The 12261-nt window shown below is 43.0% G+C and overlaps 1 protein-coding gene across 10 annotated transcripts in view; it reads left to right on the forward strand.

The window, feature by feature from the left end:
* The window catches only part of mink1 (misshapen-like kinase 1), a 30172-nt gene extending 17911 nt beyond the window's left edge, over positions 1 to 12261 (forward strand). For 4 of the 10 annotated variants that reach the window (XM_076101793.1, XM_076101794.1, XM_076101796.1 and 1 more), the window contains 16 exons: positions 155 to 418; positions 582 to 661; positions 765 to 868; positions 967 to 1058; positions 1789 to 1940; positions 2110 to 2227; positions 3381 to 3497; positions 3771 to 3882; positions 4063 to 4212; positions 4824 to 4967; positions 5441 to 5575; positions 5714 to 5814; positions 5925 to 6074; positions 6161 to 6320; positions 6436 to 6575; positions 6676 to 12261. In XM_076101793.1, coding sequence (XP_075957908.1) covers positions 155 to 418; positions 582 to 661; positions 765 to 868; positions 967 to 1058; positions 1789 to 1940; positions 2110 to 2227; positions 3381 to 3497; positions 3771 to 3882; positions 4063 to 4212; positions 4824 to 4967; positions 5441 to 5575; positions 5714 to 5814; positions 5925 to 6074; positions 6161 to 6320; positions 6436 to 6575; positions 6676 to 6759 — 2103 coding nt within the window. In that variant the 3' untranslated portion in view covers positions 6760 to 12261. Of the gene's footprint in view, positions 1 to 154; positions 419 to 581; positions 662 to 764; positions 869 to 966; positions 1059 to 1788; positions 1941 to 2109; positions 2228 to 3380; positions 3498 to 3569; positions 3660 to 3770; positions 3883 to 4062; positions 4213 to 4823; positions 4968 to 5440; positions 5576 to 5713; positions 5815 to 5924; positions 6075 to 6160; positions 6321 to 6435; positions 6576 to 6675 lie in introns of those variants that run through there. The other 6 variants (XM_076101795.1, XM_076101799.1, XM_076101797.1 and 3 more) reach the window with 5 other exon arrangements.

The following is a 12261-nucleotide window of genomic DNA, read 5'->3' on the forward strand; positions in this document are numbered from 1 at the left end:
TACATGTTAAAAACATCTCCTTGGAATACAAACACAACCTTGCATTCTTCTCCACCTCGGCCTGCTTCTCCGACTGTCTCGTCCTCTCTTTCTTCCACTTTGCTGCTCCTCCCTCCTGGTGTGCTGCTGCTGCTGCTCCTCCTGTCCTCCGCAGTTCCAGATGGCTCACTTGGTTCCACTGAAGCCTTATGCCGCCCCTGTCCCTCGTTCCCAGTCCCTCTGTGACCAGCCCACTAAGACCATGTCCGCATTCCCCACCCAGGATCCCTCCCTTACCCCCTCACCCCGTCCCATCCACTCTAGAGAGCTGGTGCGACAAAACTCTGACCCGACTTCTGAAACCCCGGCACCACAGGCACACCAAATCGAGGATCGTGGCCCCTGGATCCGCCTGCCAGATGTGGAACTCCCACCCAAGGTGAGATCTTGTGGCTGGTTTTGACTCTGCAGTAGGTGTACAGACCCAAAACATAACCCCAGTTTGCAAAAGACTCCCATATTGACACACAAATAGTATGTTAGCCGGACCTCATTTAGTCAGAACAGTGTTAAATGTAAGACTGTGATGTTTCCGTCCTCAGATTCCACAAAGGACGGCGTCTATTGCCACAGCTCTCAACACCAACCTGACCTCTGGCATCCGGCATCCAGTGCGAGCCAGGTACTAAAGGCAGCCCACTGATTTATCAGATACTTCCAGAAGTGAGTGCCTGCTAAATGATGGTAGATGGACTTCAGATAACTCATTTGTATCCTCACTGCAGCAATCCAGATCTCAGTCGCAATGATCGCTGGGAGAGAGGAGACAGTATGAGCATCATATCCAATCTTCCCCAGACTGGCTCTCTAGAGAGGCATCGCATCCTCAGTGAGTCGTCCCCCCCCCCCCCCCTATGCTATTTCTCTGCAGACTGTCTTTACAGTGAGTCTGATTTCAGAATTATAACTCTGCAACCTTATTTGCAGGTTCCTCCAAAATGGATTCGCCCATGCTCTCCCATGATAGCCGTCATAAGCCGGGGGAGTCTCGCACCTCCTCCCGCCCTGGGCGCCCTGCAGTAAGTGGTTGTTTTCAAACAGACAATATATTAGCTGTCTCTTCAGTATCCCCTACTTGTACAGCTAGGTTTAACATCAGTGTAGGGGTGCATGCAACACATAATATGATTGAATAAAACCACACCTGGTTTGTAAACTGACATGTCGTATACTAACTCAAGGTTTTCTCCTCACATTATCTTTCCTTTATGTTTTATAAGCTTCATGTCTCTCCTCTTCTTAAATCCCTGTTTGTTGACTTTACCTCAATTGTGCAGAGTTACAAGAGAGCTATAGGGGAGGTTAGTATCACTGTGTCCTTGTGCGTTATGCAGTCCTCGGTGTTCATGCATGACTTTGCATCTGCATTCATTGACTGTAATACATGTTGAATGAATCGCATGCTCTACACTTATTTATTGGTGTAATCATGTTTTGTCTTTGAATGAAATCCTGCTCTTTAAATAAAAGCCTTTTTTCATGTGTTGTGGACATCTTGCACTCAACACAGGCCTTGAAGCCTCAAAATCATCCCAACACGTCACCAGGTGGCAGGCTCTGAACTCAGAGTACCGGGAGTTTTTGAGCCCATCCTCCTGATGAGCCTTCACCTTCAGTTGTGTTTGGATCGTCTTTAATATGATTTGCTATTTGCTGCTTTCTGTGATAGCTGAGATTATGTTGACAACATTTTTGAATGCATTCTTAAAGTAAATATTTGTGTGTGTGTGTGTGTGTGTGTGTGTGCAGGACCATGGCCTCTTTGCCAAGGAGCGTGCCGAGGAGCAGCCAAGGCCCCCAGTCAAGGCCAATGATTACTCCTCCTCATCGGAGAGCAGCGAGAGTAGTGAAGAGAGCGAGAGTGGCGAGGGAGCAGAGGAGGAAGAAAGCCCCACAGATCGGTAACACTAACAATGATAGCAATTCAAGAAGCACACCATTGTCTTTATTTGTCAAATTGACTTTGAAGTACAGTATTCAATACTGCGCTACTCTCTTTTCACACTTTTTTCCATTATCAGGCTCGGAGTCTTCTGTCATCCTTGACTTCTATTCCTCTATTGATTTCAGTCACAGGGACGCAGACACTGATTCAGTCAACACCATGGTGGTTCATGAAGACGAAGGCGAGGTGGGAGAGGGAGAGCAAGCCGGAGGCTACGGGGATCAGACCATGCTGGTGCAGAGGGTGAGTCATCTGTGCACGTAACGATGCTTAAAATGCATTTTGACTTGATGGAAAATCAACACAATACAAGTCAAAGAATATTACAAAGCTGCAGGACAGTTGTTCGGTGACAATGTTATTTTATTTACACACGTAACTGACCAAATGAATACATTATGTGGAACCATTGCACCCTTAATGAAGTCTCGTATCAGCAAATGAAGATGCCCAAAACATCAGCGATGACTTTCAGGTTTCACTGAAAAGCCCCTTTGTAGATTAAATGTTCAAAAAGCACTCTGAATTAAATGAATGTAATAATACATTTGATTTTGTGCATGCCAAAAACCACCCTGGGTTAGAGAAGGTTGGCAGAAGTCTTTGAGATTTTTGGAGAGACAGCAATATGATTCAGTGATGGACGGCATACATCTTGCAGGTGGCTGGTGATGAATTGAATATGGCAGTTTTTTTGTGTTGAAGCATTTGAATATGCAATGAGCATCAAATACTTGTGCCAAGCTACAGTGAGACAACTGAATGTCAGGGAAAGATGGGGAGTTTTTAATTTTAAAGAAAACAACAAAACGTTGTAAAATACATTATACAGAGGAATTTTACTTACTTTCACACAAATGGTAAATGTACTTTTGTTTTTTAAAGCAAATATTTATTTGCATCACTTTAGATCATTTATGTCACCCAATAGATTGCACAATTGATACCATCTTCAGGTCAGTTGGCATATACGATTGCTGTAGTTTGCATTGTTTGTGCTGTTGGCATCAATAGCTGTGAGACACCGACATCAGCTGTCACCATGTTGAGGCAATAAATAAGGTCCCAAACTCATATTTAACACCTTTTCAAAGCGAGTCTGTTCACGACTGTTACTTTACTTCTTGTAGTTACTGTGGTGTGCTAACCAGACGGGTCAAATCCTGGTGATTGGTGCAGCAGATTATCATAGATCCAAGTCTGCCATTGACGATAAGTTGTGTGTGTGTGTGTGTGTGTGTGTGTGTGTGTGTGTGTGTGTGTGTGTGTGTGTGTGTGTGTGTGTGTGTGTGTGTGTGTGTGTGTGTGTGTGTGTGTGTGTGTGTGTGTGTGTGTGTGTGTGTGTGTGTGTGTGTGTGTGTGTGTGTGTGTGTGTGTTTTCTCTTTTACCTGAAAGACCCCAGAGAAGCGGAGCCATAACGGATACACTAACTTGCCAGATGTGGTTCAGCCCTCCCACTCCCCCACAGATTCAGCCACTCACTCCTCCCCTGGGAAGGACTCTGTTTATGATGTAAGTTCTACTGATGCTAAATATATCAGTCCTAAATTCCTGGTTTATTTTTTTTATCTGCCCTCATTCCAGCCATCAAGTCCACCCATAACACATTACATGACAATCTGTTCAGCTCGTTAGTGGAGACATCATCAAAAATATGACTCAAACGGGTGTACAGTAGGCAAAAAAATATGTTTTTAACATTTTGAAACTAAAATCAAACAATGAGCAAACTAAAGTCTGCACAGACATGATGTTCACTTAAACAACACCTTTCTGCTCCACCAGTATCAGTCCAGAGGTTTGGTTAAAGCATCTGGCAAGTCCTCCTTCACCACCTTTGTGGATCTGGGCATGTACCAGTCCCCAGGAGGTACAGGGGATAACATGTCTGTCACTGGTGAGTCATTAAATTACAGCATAATTAATTAAGAATGTAACTTGTTCATCAGCTAAATTCCCTTTTTAAAAGGATGAGTGGGAGATTTGTGTCTCGTTCCGAAGCTTGTACCATTTTTTTCCGGCGGTTGCGTTTTCCTTTCGTCGATTAAGCCGTTTCCATCGGGGCCTCCCTGTTTAGGCTCCAGGTTTGAGCAGCTGAAGATGGAGGTGAGGAAAGGATCCATGGTGAACGTCAATCCCACCAACACACGCCCCCCCAATGACACACCTGAGATCCGCAAGTACAAGAAGAGGTTCAACGCGGAGATCCTGTGTGCTGCCCTCTGGGGTGAGAACAGATTCAATACTCGAGTGTAACGATGAAACATTAGCTCTCTTAAACCAACTTATTACTCAAAATATGTTTATCTTTTGAGTTACCAGACTCGGGGAGTTCAGTCAGATTATTGGTGCCATTATTTTAACCCTCATCTTTGGCTCAACATCCTGACAAATAACTAATATGTCGGCTCCATCAGGGCTCAGGTTAAAAATATGACCAAAACTAACAAAACATAGTGTGACATTAATAATAACTACATGTCTCTGCTTCAAATCAATTCCTGCTCTTAGAGCCTCTTCTCACTTGCTGTAAACCAAGAACCAAAGTTATCTGAAAGTTGTTTTTATAATGTGTCAACTTCAAAGTCCCGTTTCTCCATCCTCCAATAGTACTGTAGGTATAGTTGTCAATGGGTGACATTGTCGCAGTTACATCACATATTTATTAAAGCTATCTTTATTTTTTTCCTCCTCTAAATAAAATAAAATTGTATCGTGGAGGTGTTGCAGGAAAATGAAAGAATACAAAATTCAAATACTAAGAAAATGCAATACTTACAATCATTTTATTCAAAATGTCAAAGCTATTAATGTGTGTGTGTGTGTGTGTGTCCCCAGGTGTGAACCTGTTGGTGGGCACAGAGAACGGTTTGAAGCTGCTGGACCGCAGTGGTCAAGGCAAGGTTTACCCCCTCATCAACTCCCGCAGGTTCCAGCAGATGGACGTCCTGGAGGGCCTCAACCTGCTCATCACCATATCAGGTCATTACTGCTGCTCATCACCAGTCTGCTCTCGCCACACTTGGTGAAAGCCGTCTGTACTTTTGGCAAAAGACTGTCTTTTTAATGTGATGCCAAACACTAGATGCCAATTGTGCTCATGCCTTCAGAGTAATTGTTTTGCTTTGCATTTTTGCCTTTGCACTTCAAAGCCACAGGAAAGCTTTTTTTTATTTGTGTGTGTGCCGTGTGTTTAAGGGCTTGGAGGTGTTGTGAAAAGATGGTTTTGAACAAATATGTCAAGCCAATCCAGAGCTAAAAATAGGAAATATCGGTGTGTTTTGCAATATACTGTATTGATAATGTGATGATATTTTGTTGGTTACTAATGTTCTTATCAGACACATAACAGCAGAAATATACCATCAACATGTTTGCATAGCAACCTCAATTTAAATGCATTTAAATAATCACTGATATCAGCCTCTTTGTAAGTGAACTCTGTGTCTATTAAGGCAAGAAAAACAAGGTGCGTGTCTACTACCTGGCCTGGCTGAGGAACAAGATCCTCCACAATGACCCTGAGGTGGAGAAGAAGCAGGGCTGGACCACTGTGGGGGAGATGGAGGGCTGCGTGCACTACAAAGTGGGTGAGTGACAGATGGGGGGGGCTGTTTTATCACCGCTGTCTATTCCACTCCGGAGAAGTTCTCATAAATGCATTTGGCCCAGTGAATTATTGATTGCGAGTATCTGATGTCAGATGGCCTTGTGGTTGTTCTCTCCAGTGAAATACGAGAGGATAAAGTTCCTGGTGATTGCTTTGAAGAATGCGGTGGAAGTGTACGCCTGGGCGCCCAAACCTTATCACAAATTCATGGCCTTCAAGGTAAGTCTCCCCTTTCCTCTGAGCTGGACTAGTGATGCCAGATCAGTCAACCAGAAGAGCATTTAAGTAGATCATCTTCTCGCTCTCACTTTCTGCTCCCTCCACTCCAGTCTTTTGCAGACCTGCCACACAGGCCCGTCCTGGTCGACCTGACCGTGGAGGAGGGTCAGAGGTTAAAGGTCATCTACGGTTCATGCGCTGGCTTCCACGCCATCGACGTGGACTCCGGGAACAACTATGACATTTACATCCCCGTTCATGTGAGTTGCGCAGCCGTCGGGCGTCATGTGTTTCGGGCGATGTGAAACCTACAGGAAGTCATCCCTTCTGTTTTCCTCCCGAACAGATTCAGAGCCACGTGACACCGCACGCAATCGTGTTCCTGCCCAGCTCAGACGGCATGGAGATGCTGCTGTGCTACGAAGACGAGGGGGTCTACGTCAACACCTACGGGCGCATCATCAAGGACGTGGTGCTGCAGTGGGGCGAGATGCCCACATCTGTTGGTGCGGATCGAATCCCAAAACAAACTTACATGGGCGTAGATCAAAGTGGATGTTGTCAGCTGTGCAAACTATAAGCAGCATGTCAAAGTACTAATGTTAACGTTTTGCCTTGCAGCTCATATCTGCTCGAATCAGATCATGGGATGGGGAGAGAAGGCCATTGAGATCCGTTCCGTGGAGACCGGCCACCTGGACGGTGTCTTCATGCACAAACGAGCTCAGAGGCTGAAGTTCCTTTGTGAGCGAAATGACAAGGTGAGAGAGACGCAAGCTTAAAGGTGTGGGGGAGTCGGGCCACTGACGGCCGCTGAACCTAAACACGTGCATGTCCTTTTGTGTCTGTGCCGTGCCTCAGGTGTTCTTTGCATCAGTGCGGTCTGGAGGCAGCAGCCAGGTGTACTTCATGACGCTGAACAGAAACTGCATCATGAACTGGTGAAGGAGCAGCTGCTCTGGTCAGTGTGTGCGGAACCCAGCGGGGTTCGGAGAAGGAAGGGCAACCCAAATTCTCACAACCGCATGCACACAACTGCGAACACCTTCCTCCCTTTCTCTTCAACTCCCTCTCTCTCACACGCGCTCATGCGGCAAACACACACACACACACACACACACACACAAACAACCCATTCCAGCCTACATGTACACTCCTTAAGACACACTTTCCACAGAGCCCCCCCCCCCCCCCCCCGATAACATTCTCCCTGGAATCATCATGAAAAATCCCTGATGAGCTTCAAATGTTAATACCATCTATTGATTTGTTCTGTAAATATTCTTGTCTTGAGCTGCTTTACTTGGTGGACCCGTGTTCTGTCGTGACTATTTAGTTCCTCATTGTGAAGTATGTTAAAAAGAAACATTCCTCGATGGTTCTCCAGTACGTTTAAGAAGAAGGCATTATTTACCAATACTGTATGTTGAAATGAAGCTGTAAATAGGTAGCACCTTACTCTTAGATCTGAATCATTTGCAGGCCTCTTATATCGCCTCCAGTCGGTGTGTTGCCGCCGGACACGTGGACGTCGAAAAATAAAAAAAATGCTGGAACGCCCATCTGCTGTGGCTTTCGGACCCCCGTTGTTATGGGGCTCTGATGAGGTTTAAGTATTTAGTACAGAAAAATATATTACAAAGGGACATTAAAGTGGGGACAAAGTAGCTCATTGAAGTATTTTTAGTTCTGTATAGTAGACGGTAACCTGAAGTCCGGCTTTCACTAACTTTTTCTGACCTGAATGGCAAATGATGTTGCAACTCTTAATCACATTAAGTAAGCCTTGAACGCTTCAAAAGCAAACTAGATTTCAATGAATAACTTGATCAAACCAATCAGAAGTCACATACATGTGCAGTACTCACAATCAGGAATGTGAAATCTCCTGCTTTGCCTTTTTTTCTTCTTCTATGGTTTAGGTGAAGCCCTTCATTATTTGACTCATCAGGCTTGTATCTAAACTTTTTTTTTTTTTTTTTTTCATAGATTTACATAATACAAAAATGTGTTATTTATATGTAGTGATTCTGTATTGGTATTAGCCTACTGGTAATCTTACTTTTACTGTAATTATATTGCCATTATATTGCAATATATGCTAATCTGTGGAGTCTTTGTTTGAAGAGGGGAGTCTGTGTACTTGGCTGGGCGTGTCAGAGAGAGGGATATTTGTCGGTAAAAGAGGACGTTGGAGGAATGTGAAAAGAGGGCGTCGCTGAGATCACAGTGATTAAGGGAGATCATTTCCTGGTCCTCTCACCCTCCTACCACAGTGATCTACTGTATCATATTTCAGTTCTAAGACTATTTAGTTAGTGTGGATCTCTTGTGTTTGCAGAGAACAGCTTGGTGTGGTGCAGTTAATTTCTTTGTCTTGGGGGCCAGTGGAAAGATTTAAAGTAGGGTGACTCTGCAATACCACAGAGGACTCCATCTCATCAGGCACTTTGGAGAAGACTGGTGGAACACTTGAGACTTAATATATTTTATATCTGTACATTCTGCCAAAGTTCACCGCATATTCTGCAGCGAGTGCAGGAAGCCAGGGCAAACGGAGCTCGGCTAAAATAGCGAGGATAAAGATTTGTGTAGAAACTCTTCCTACAGATCACTAACCGATGTTCCTTTCTGTATATACAGCTAAAAATGGCAGCTGCCTTCTCACTAATATTATGGTATCATGCTTAATGAGCTGCTTTGGATCTCCTATAGCTCTTGACTTTGTGTTTGTTAGTATTGCATAGGTCCCCCCGCCCCCCCAATTTGTTTTTGGGAATTAACTGTCTGCTTTGTTTAGGCAGCTGCACAAGGGAGATTCTGTGTGCTCTCATACACCGGGCAGTACGGTAGAAGTACGAGGCAGCGTCATCAGGAAGTAGAGTGCTGATTTTCCTGTCAGCAGTGGGGTTGGTCCACACATGAATCACGCTTTGTGATCAGTGATTCACACGGTGTTACAGCACCACCGTGCTTCCGCAGCACTTTGGTATCAACAGGTGGACATTTTAAAAGTCACTCCTATCATCAGCATGGAGTTGTTTGGAAAATGTCTAAATTTTTCAACAAGTTAGTTCATCTGCTTATAAATAGAAGCTGACATGTTGATGTTAAAAGAACAAAACTGTCATTTCTTTGTTAAACCGCCAGTAGAAAAAGCTTTTGGTTATTCTAAAGAGGAACCTCGGCTAGTGATCATATATTTCATACAGGCAAAAATAAAGCTATAGAGAATGCAGTACATGGTCAAAACAGAGGGCGTTTAATCAAAGAGTATATACATAGATGGCTACTTTTGTGGTGAGATTATAAAACAAACTGTAAATGGGCATGGAAAGCACTTTCACTTCAGTAAACGTGTATCTCGAGCAGATGGTGTGCATGTAAGCCATGGAAGTAGAGTATATAGTACTGTATCAAAGTTGTTTTCCCCTTTTTAGCGAATGTGTTTTCTTGAGTGTCTGGTATGTGCCATGACTTTCAGTTCTAATGCCACAATTACAATCCACCAGGAGCTCTGGCACTCGTGCTTTTTATGGTCAAATCATCATTTTTTTATCAATCTGCCATGTTTACAGTTAAAGCAGTGCCTTGGAGTTTGGAAGGTGAGCGATGTAAGGATTGGTTATGAGCCCCCACCACAACCACACACACACACACACACACACGCGTCTTACTTGAAATCTCACATTGAAGAGGCACAAATATATTTGCTCCTTTGATATGATTTGTGCCACTGAAGTCTAATCCCTAATATCCCGTTGACGGACTTCAAATGCCTTTTTTGGCACCACGTATATATGACCTAAAAATGATTTTCCGACAATAATCCATTCACAAAGTTGCAATAACAATTAAATTGCCACGTGTCCAATTAATCAAGTGTAACATGTGAAGGATCTGCTCACAGCGGGAGCCAGCATAGTGAAAAGCCATACGTATGAAACGCGTTTGTAGAGAAAACTTAGTACTTGTGTCCGATTTAAACTCTGCGTGTGACGTCTGCTCAGAAAATGTAGGTTCTTGCAGCAAAGATGAGATAAAGCACTTATTCTTGAATGATGTTGATTGCGTAATCTTGTAGTGGGGGAGGAAAGTAGCTTGATATATTCTGAAAGGCCTATTTTATAAAATGTGTAAATTAGTCTATATTGAGAAATCAAAGTGAATGTACATCTATAAGACAGATTTGTATTTATATGAACATGTGTACTGCTCTAATAATCAAAGCACAATGTATTTTAAGGCAGATATCAAAGCTATAATTGAGTGCAACGGAGAGATGGAGGTTTTTTTTTTCTTTTTCATTCACTCAGCAGTCGTCAAACTCGTCGGTATGTAATCAGTCTAAGTAGTTGGTGATAGTGAAACGAGTCGTCCGCTGAGACAGCTGTGTGTGTGTAGACTGTCAATTACTGCAGCATGTCTGTTGAGTTATGTAGACGTAAAAAAAAGATAACGTCCGTCTTCTTGTTACCAGAGGAGTCCGCTGTGACGCTCGCGGTGACTCACAGATTGGCCTCGTGTGTAATTTGCCTTGGTGAAGGTGACGGGCTGTAAATATGCTCAGGTGACGACGGGGAAACGGTGGGGATGTGAGGTTATTGACTCTTGGCAGCATTTAGGAAGTGAAAAGTTCATCCATCAATTAGTGACATTAACAGATTACAGAGGAAGACAATTAGTCAATTATCATTTCTTGACTACTTTAATTTTGTATGCATTTCCTGCTGATTTTTACACACCAGTCTGTTTACAGGTGTCGGGGAGTACGACTGCACATGTGGACATTTGTTTTTGAGGTTTGCATTTAGAAGGAAGTGAATTTACCAGACCTCTCTAGCTCGCGCCTCATCTGCTACTTGTAACAGAATCTCTCACCAAACTGTTGGCAGTCGCAGTGCATTGTGGGCAATGTAGGCATTCGATTTTCACATGGAATAAAAATGTTGTGCATGGATTTATAAAGTTCAATTAGTGTTTCTAATTCAGAAGTGGAGCCCCAAGCACTGAATACAGAGCGATGGGCAGACATTTCCTCTACCAAAATGTTTGCAACGTCTCCGGTGTTGCCTGGCAACGTCAGTCAGTGCACTTACTGCCAATGCCACTGAAACAGACTGGTGTGTGTAAAACCAGTGGAGAGCTCCTCTCAACACACACATACTCACGTTGCCTAATATAACGTTTATTTGGAATACTTTAGTGTATTTCTACCTCGGTTTTTTGCAGTTGAATGATTGTTTTAAAGATGAAGCATAATACCATAGCGACATATTCATTTAATCTTCTTTATTGTCTGATTTGTGTTGACTGTTGTTTTTCTGGATAGCATTTTGATTAAATAATTTGACTTAGTAAAAACGGACTTGTTTGTTTTATGAAGACCTTTTCATGTTGCCAATAAACAAAAGATCTCTCAAAACGAGCTCCTGCTCAAACTCTTGTGGCTCAGCAATGTTGTACACGTGTGATGAACATGGACGAGTAGTTTATGGGTGAGCTAATACAGGCTGTCAATTAGATTGAGGCAGTCGCTTCAGATATTAGGCTTTTTAAATTGTATGCAGCAGAAATTCTTATAATGGGTTTGCATTTTGTAACACAGTTCTTGTAACAAGAATATGTAAAAGTTATATTCAATTCGTGCCAAGAGCCATTAAAAGAACATCACTACAAGTTAGTTTCAGGACAGATTTCATTGCTGAATTCATGTAACAGCCAAGATGCATAAAGTTTGTCATCACAAAGAGTTGTAGGTCGGAGTGCTGAACATGTAGAACATCGTCCTGAGAGACATTTCTTTCTTTTTTTTTAAATATTAAGCAATACAAGCATTTGAACAAATCCAACCCGTGGCTGTCCATCTCCGTGTGGCCTACAGGAAGTGACTCTTCAGCGGCCTTTGGCAGACTGACTGTAGGCTGGTTTTTGTGTCGCTTTACTTTAGTTCGTAATCGCAAAGAATAGCTGCTTCTCCCCGTCAGTTTAACACAATCACCTGTTGGGATGCTTGTTCTTGCTTCACTATAGTGAAATCCCAGGAACTGCCTTTAGTGGACTCTGAAGTAATGGATAGTTAATCTTGTGATGAGGCACTCCTCTCTCTCATAGCTTCTATTTCTTATCAATCACGTGTGAATGGATTAGCAGCTGTAGCTGAGAGCGAGGCAGATCACACTTGAGCTCTAAAACGATGTGGATCTTTGGACAGAACTTCAACATCTATTGTTTTTCAATAACTCTTTTTTTTTTTTTTTAAGACGGTAAACATGTTTGCAATGTTTTAGTGTATGTGTGCGCGTGTCTGTGTTACTTGTGAGAGGTTAACTAACTCCAGATTGTATTTCATAGGCTGATAAAACTTTAAACTTTCAAAAGATTGTGTGTTGAATGAATTCATGTCTTAATACAGAATTGTTTGAAAAATAAAGTACCTTAATCTCA

Source organism: Anarhichas minor, unplaced genomic scaffold (genome assembly GCF_050575085.1).
Source record: "Anarhichas minor isolate MPS153535 unplaced genomic scaffold, ASM5057508v1 ptg000027l, whole genome shotgun sequence".
Taxonomy (NCBI): Eukaryota; Metazoa; Chordata; class Actinopteri; order Perciformes; family Anarhichadidae; genus Anarhichas; species Anarhichas minor.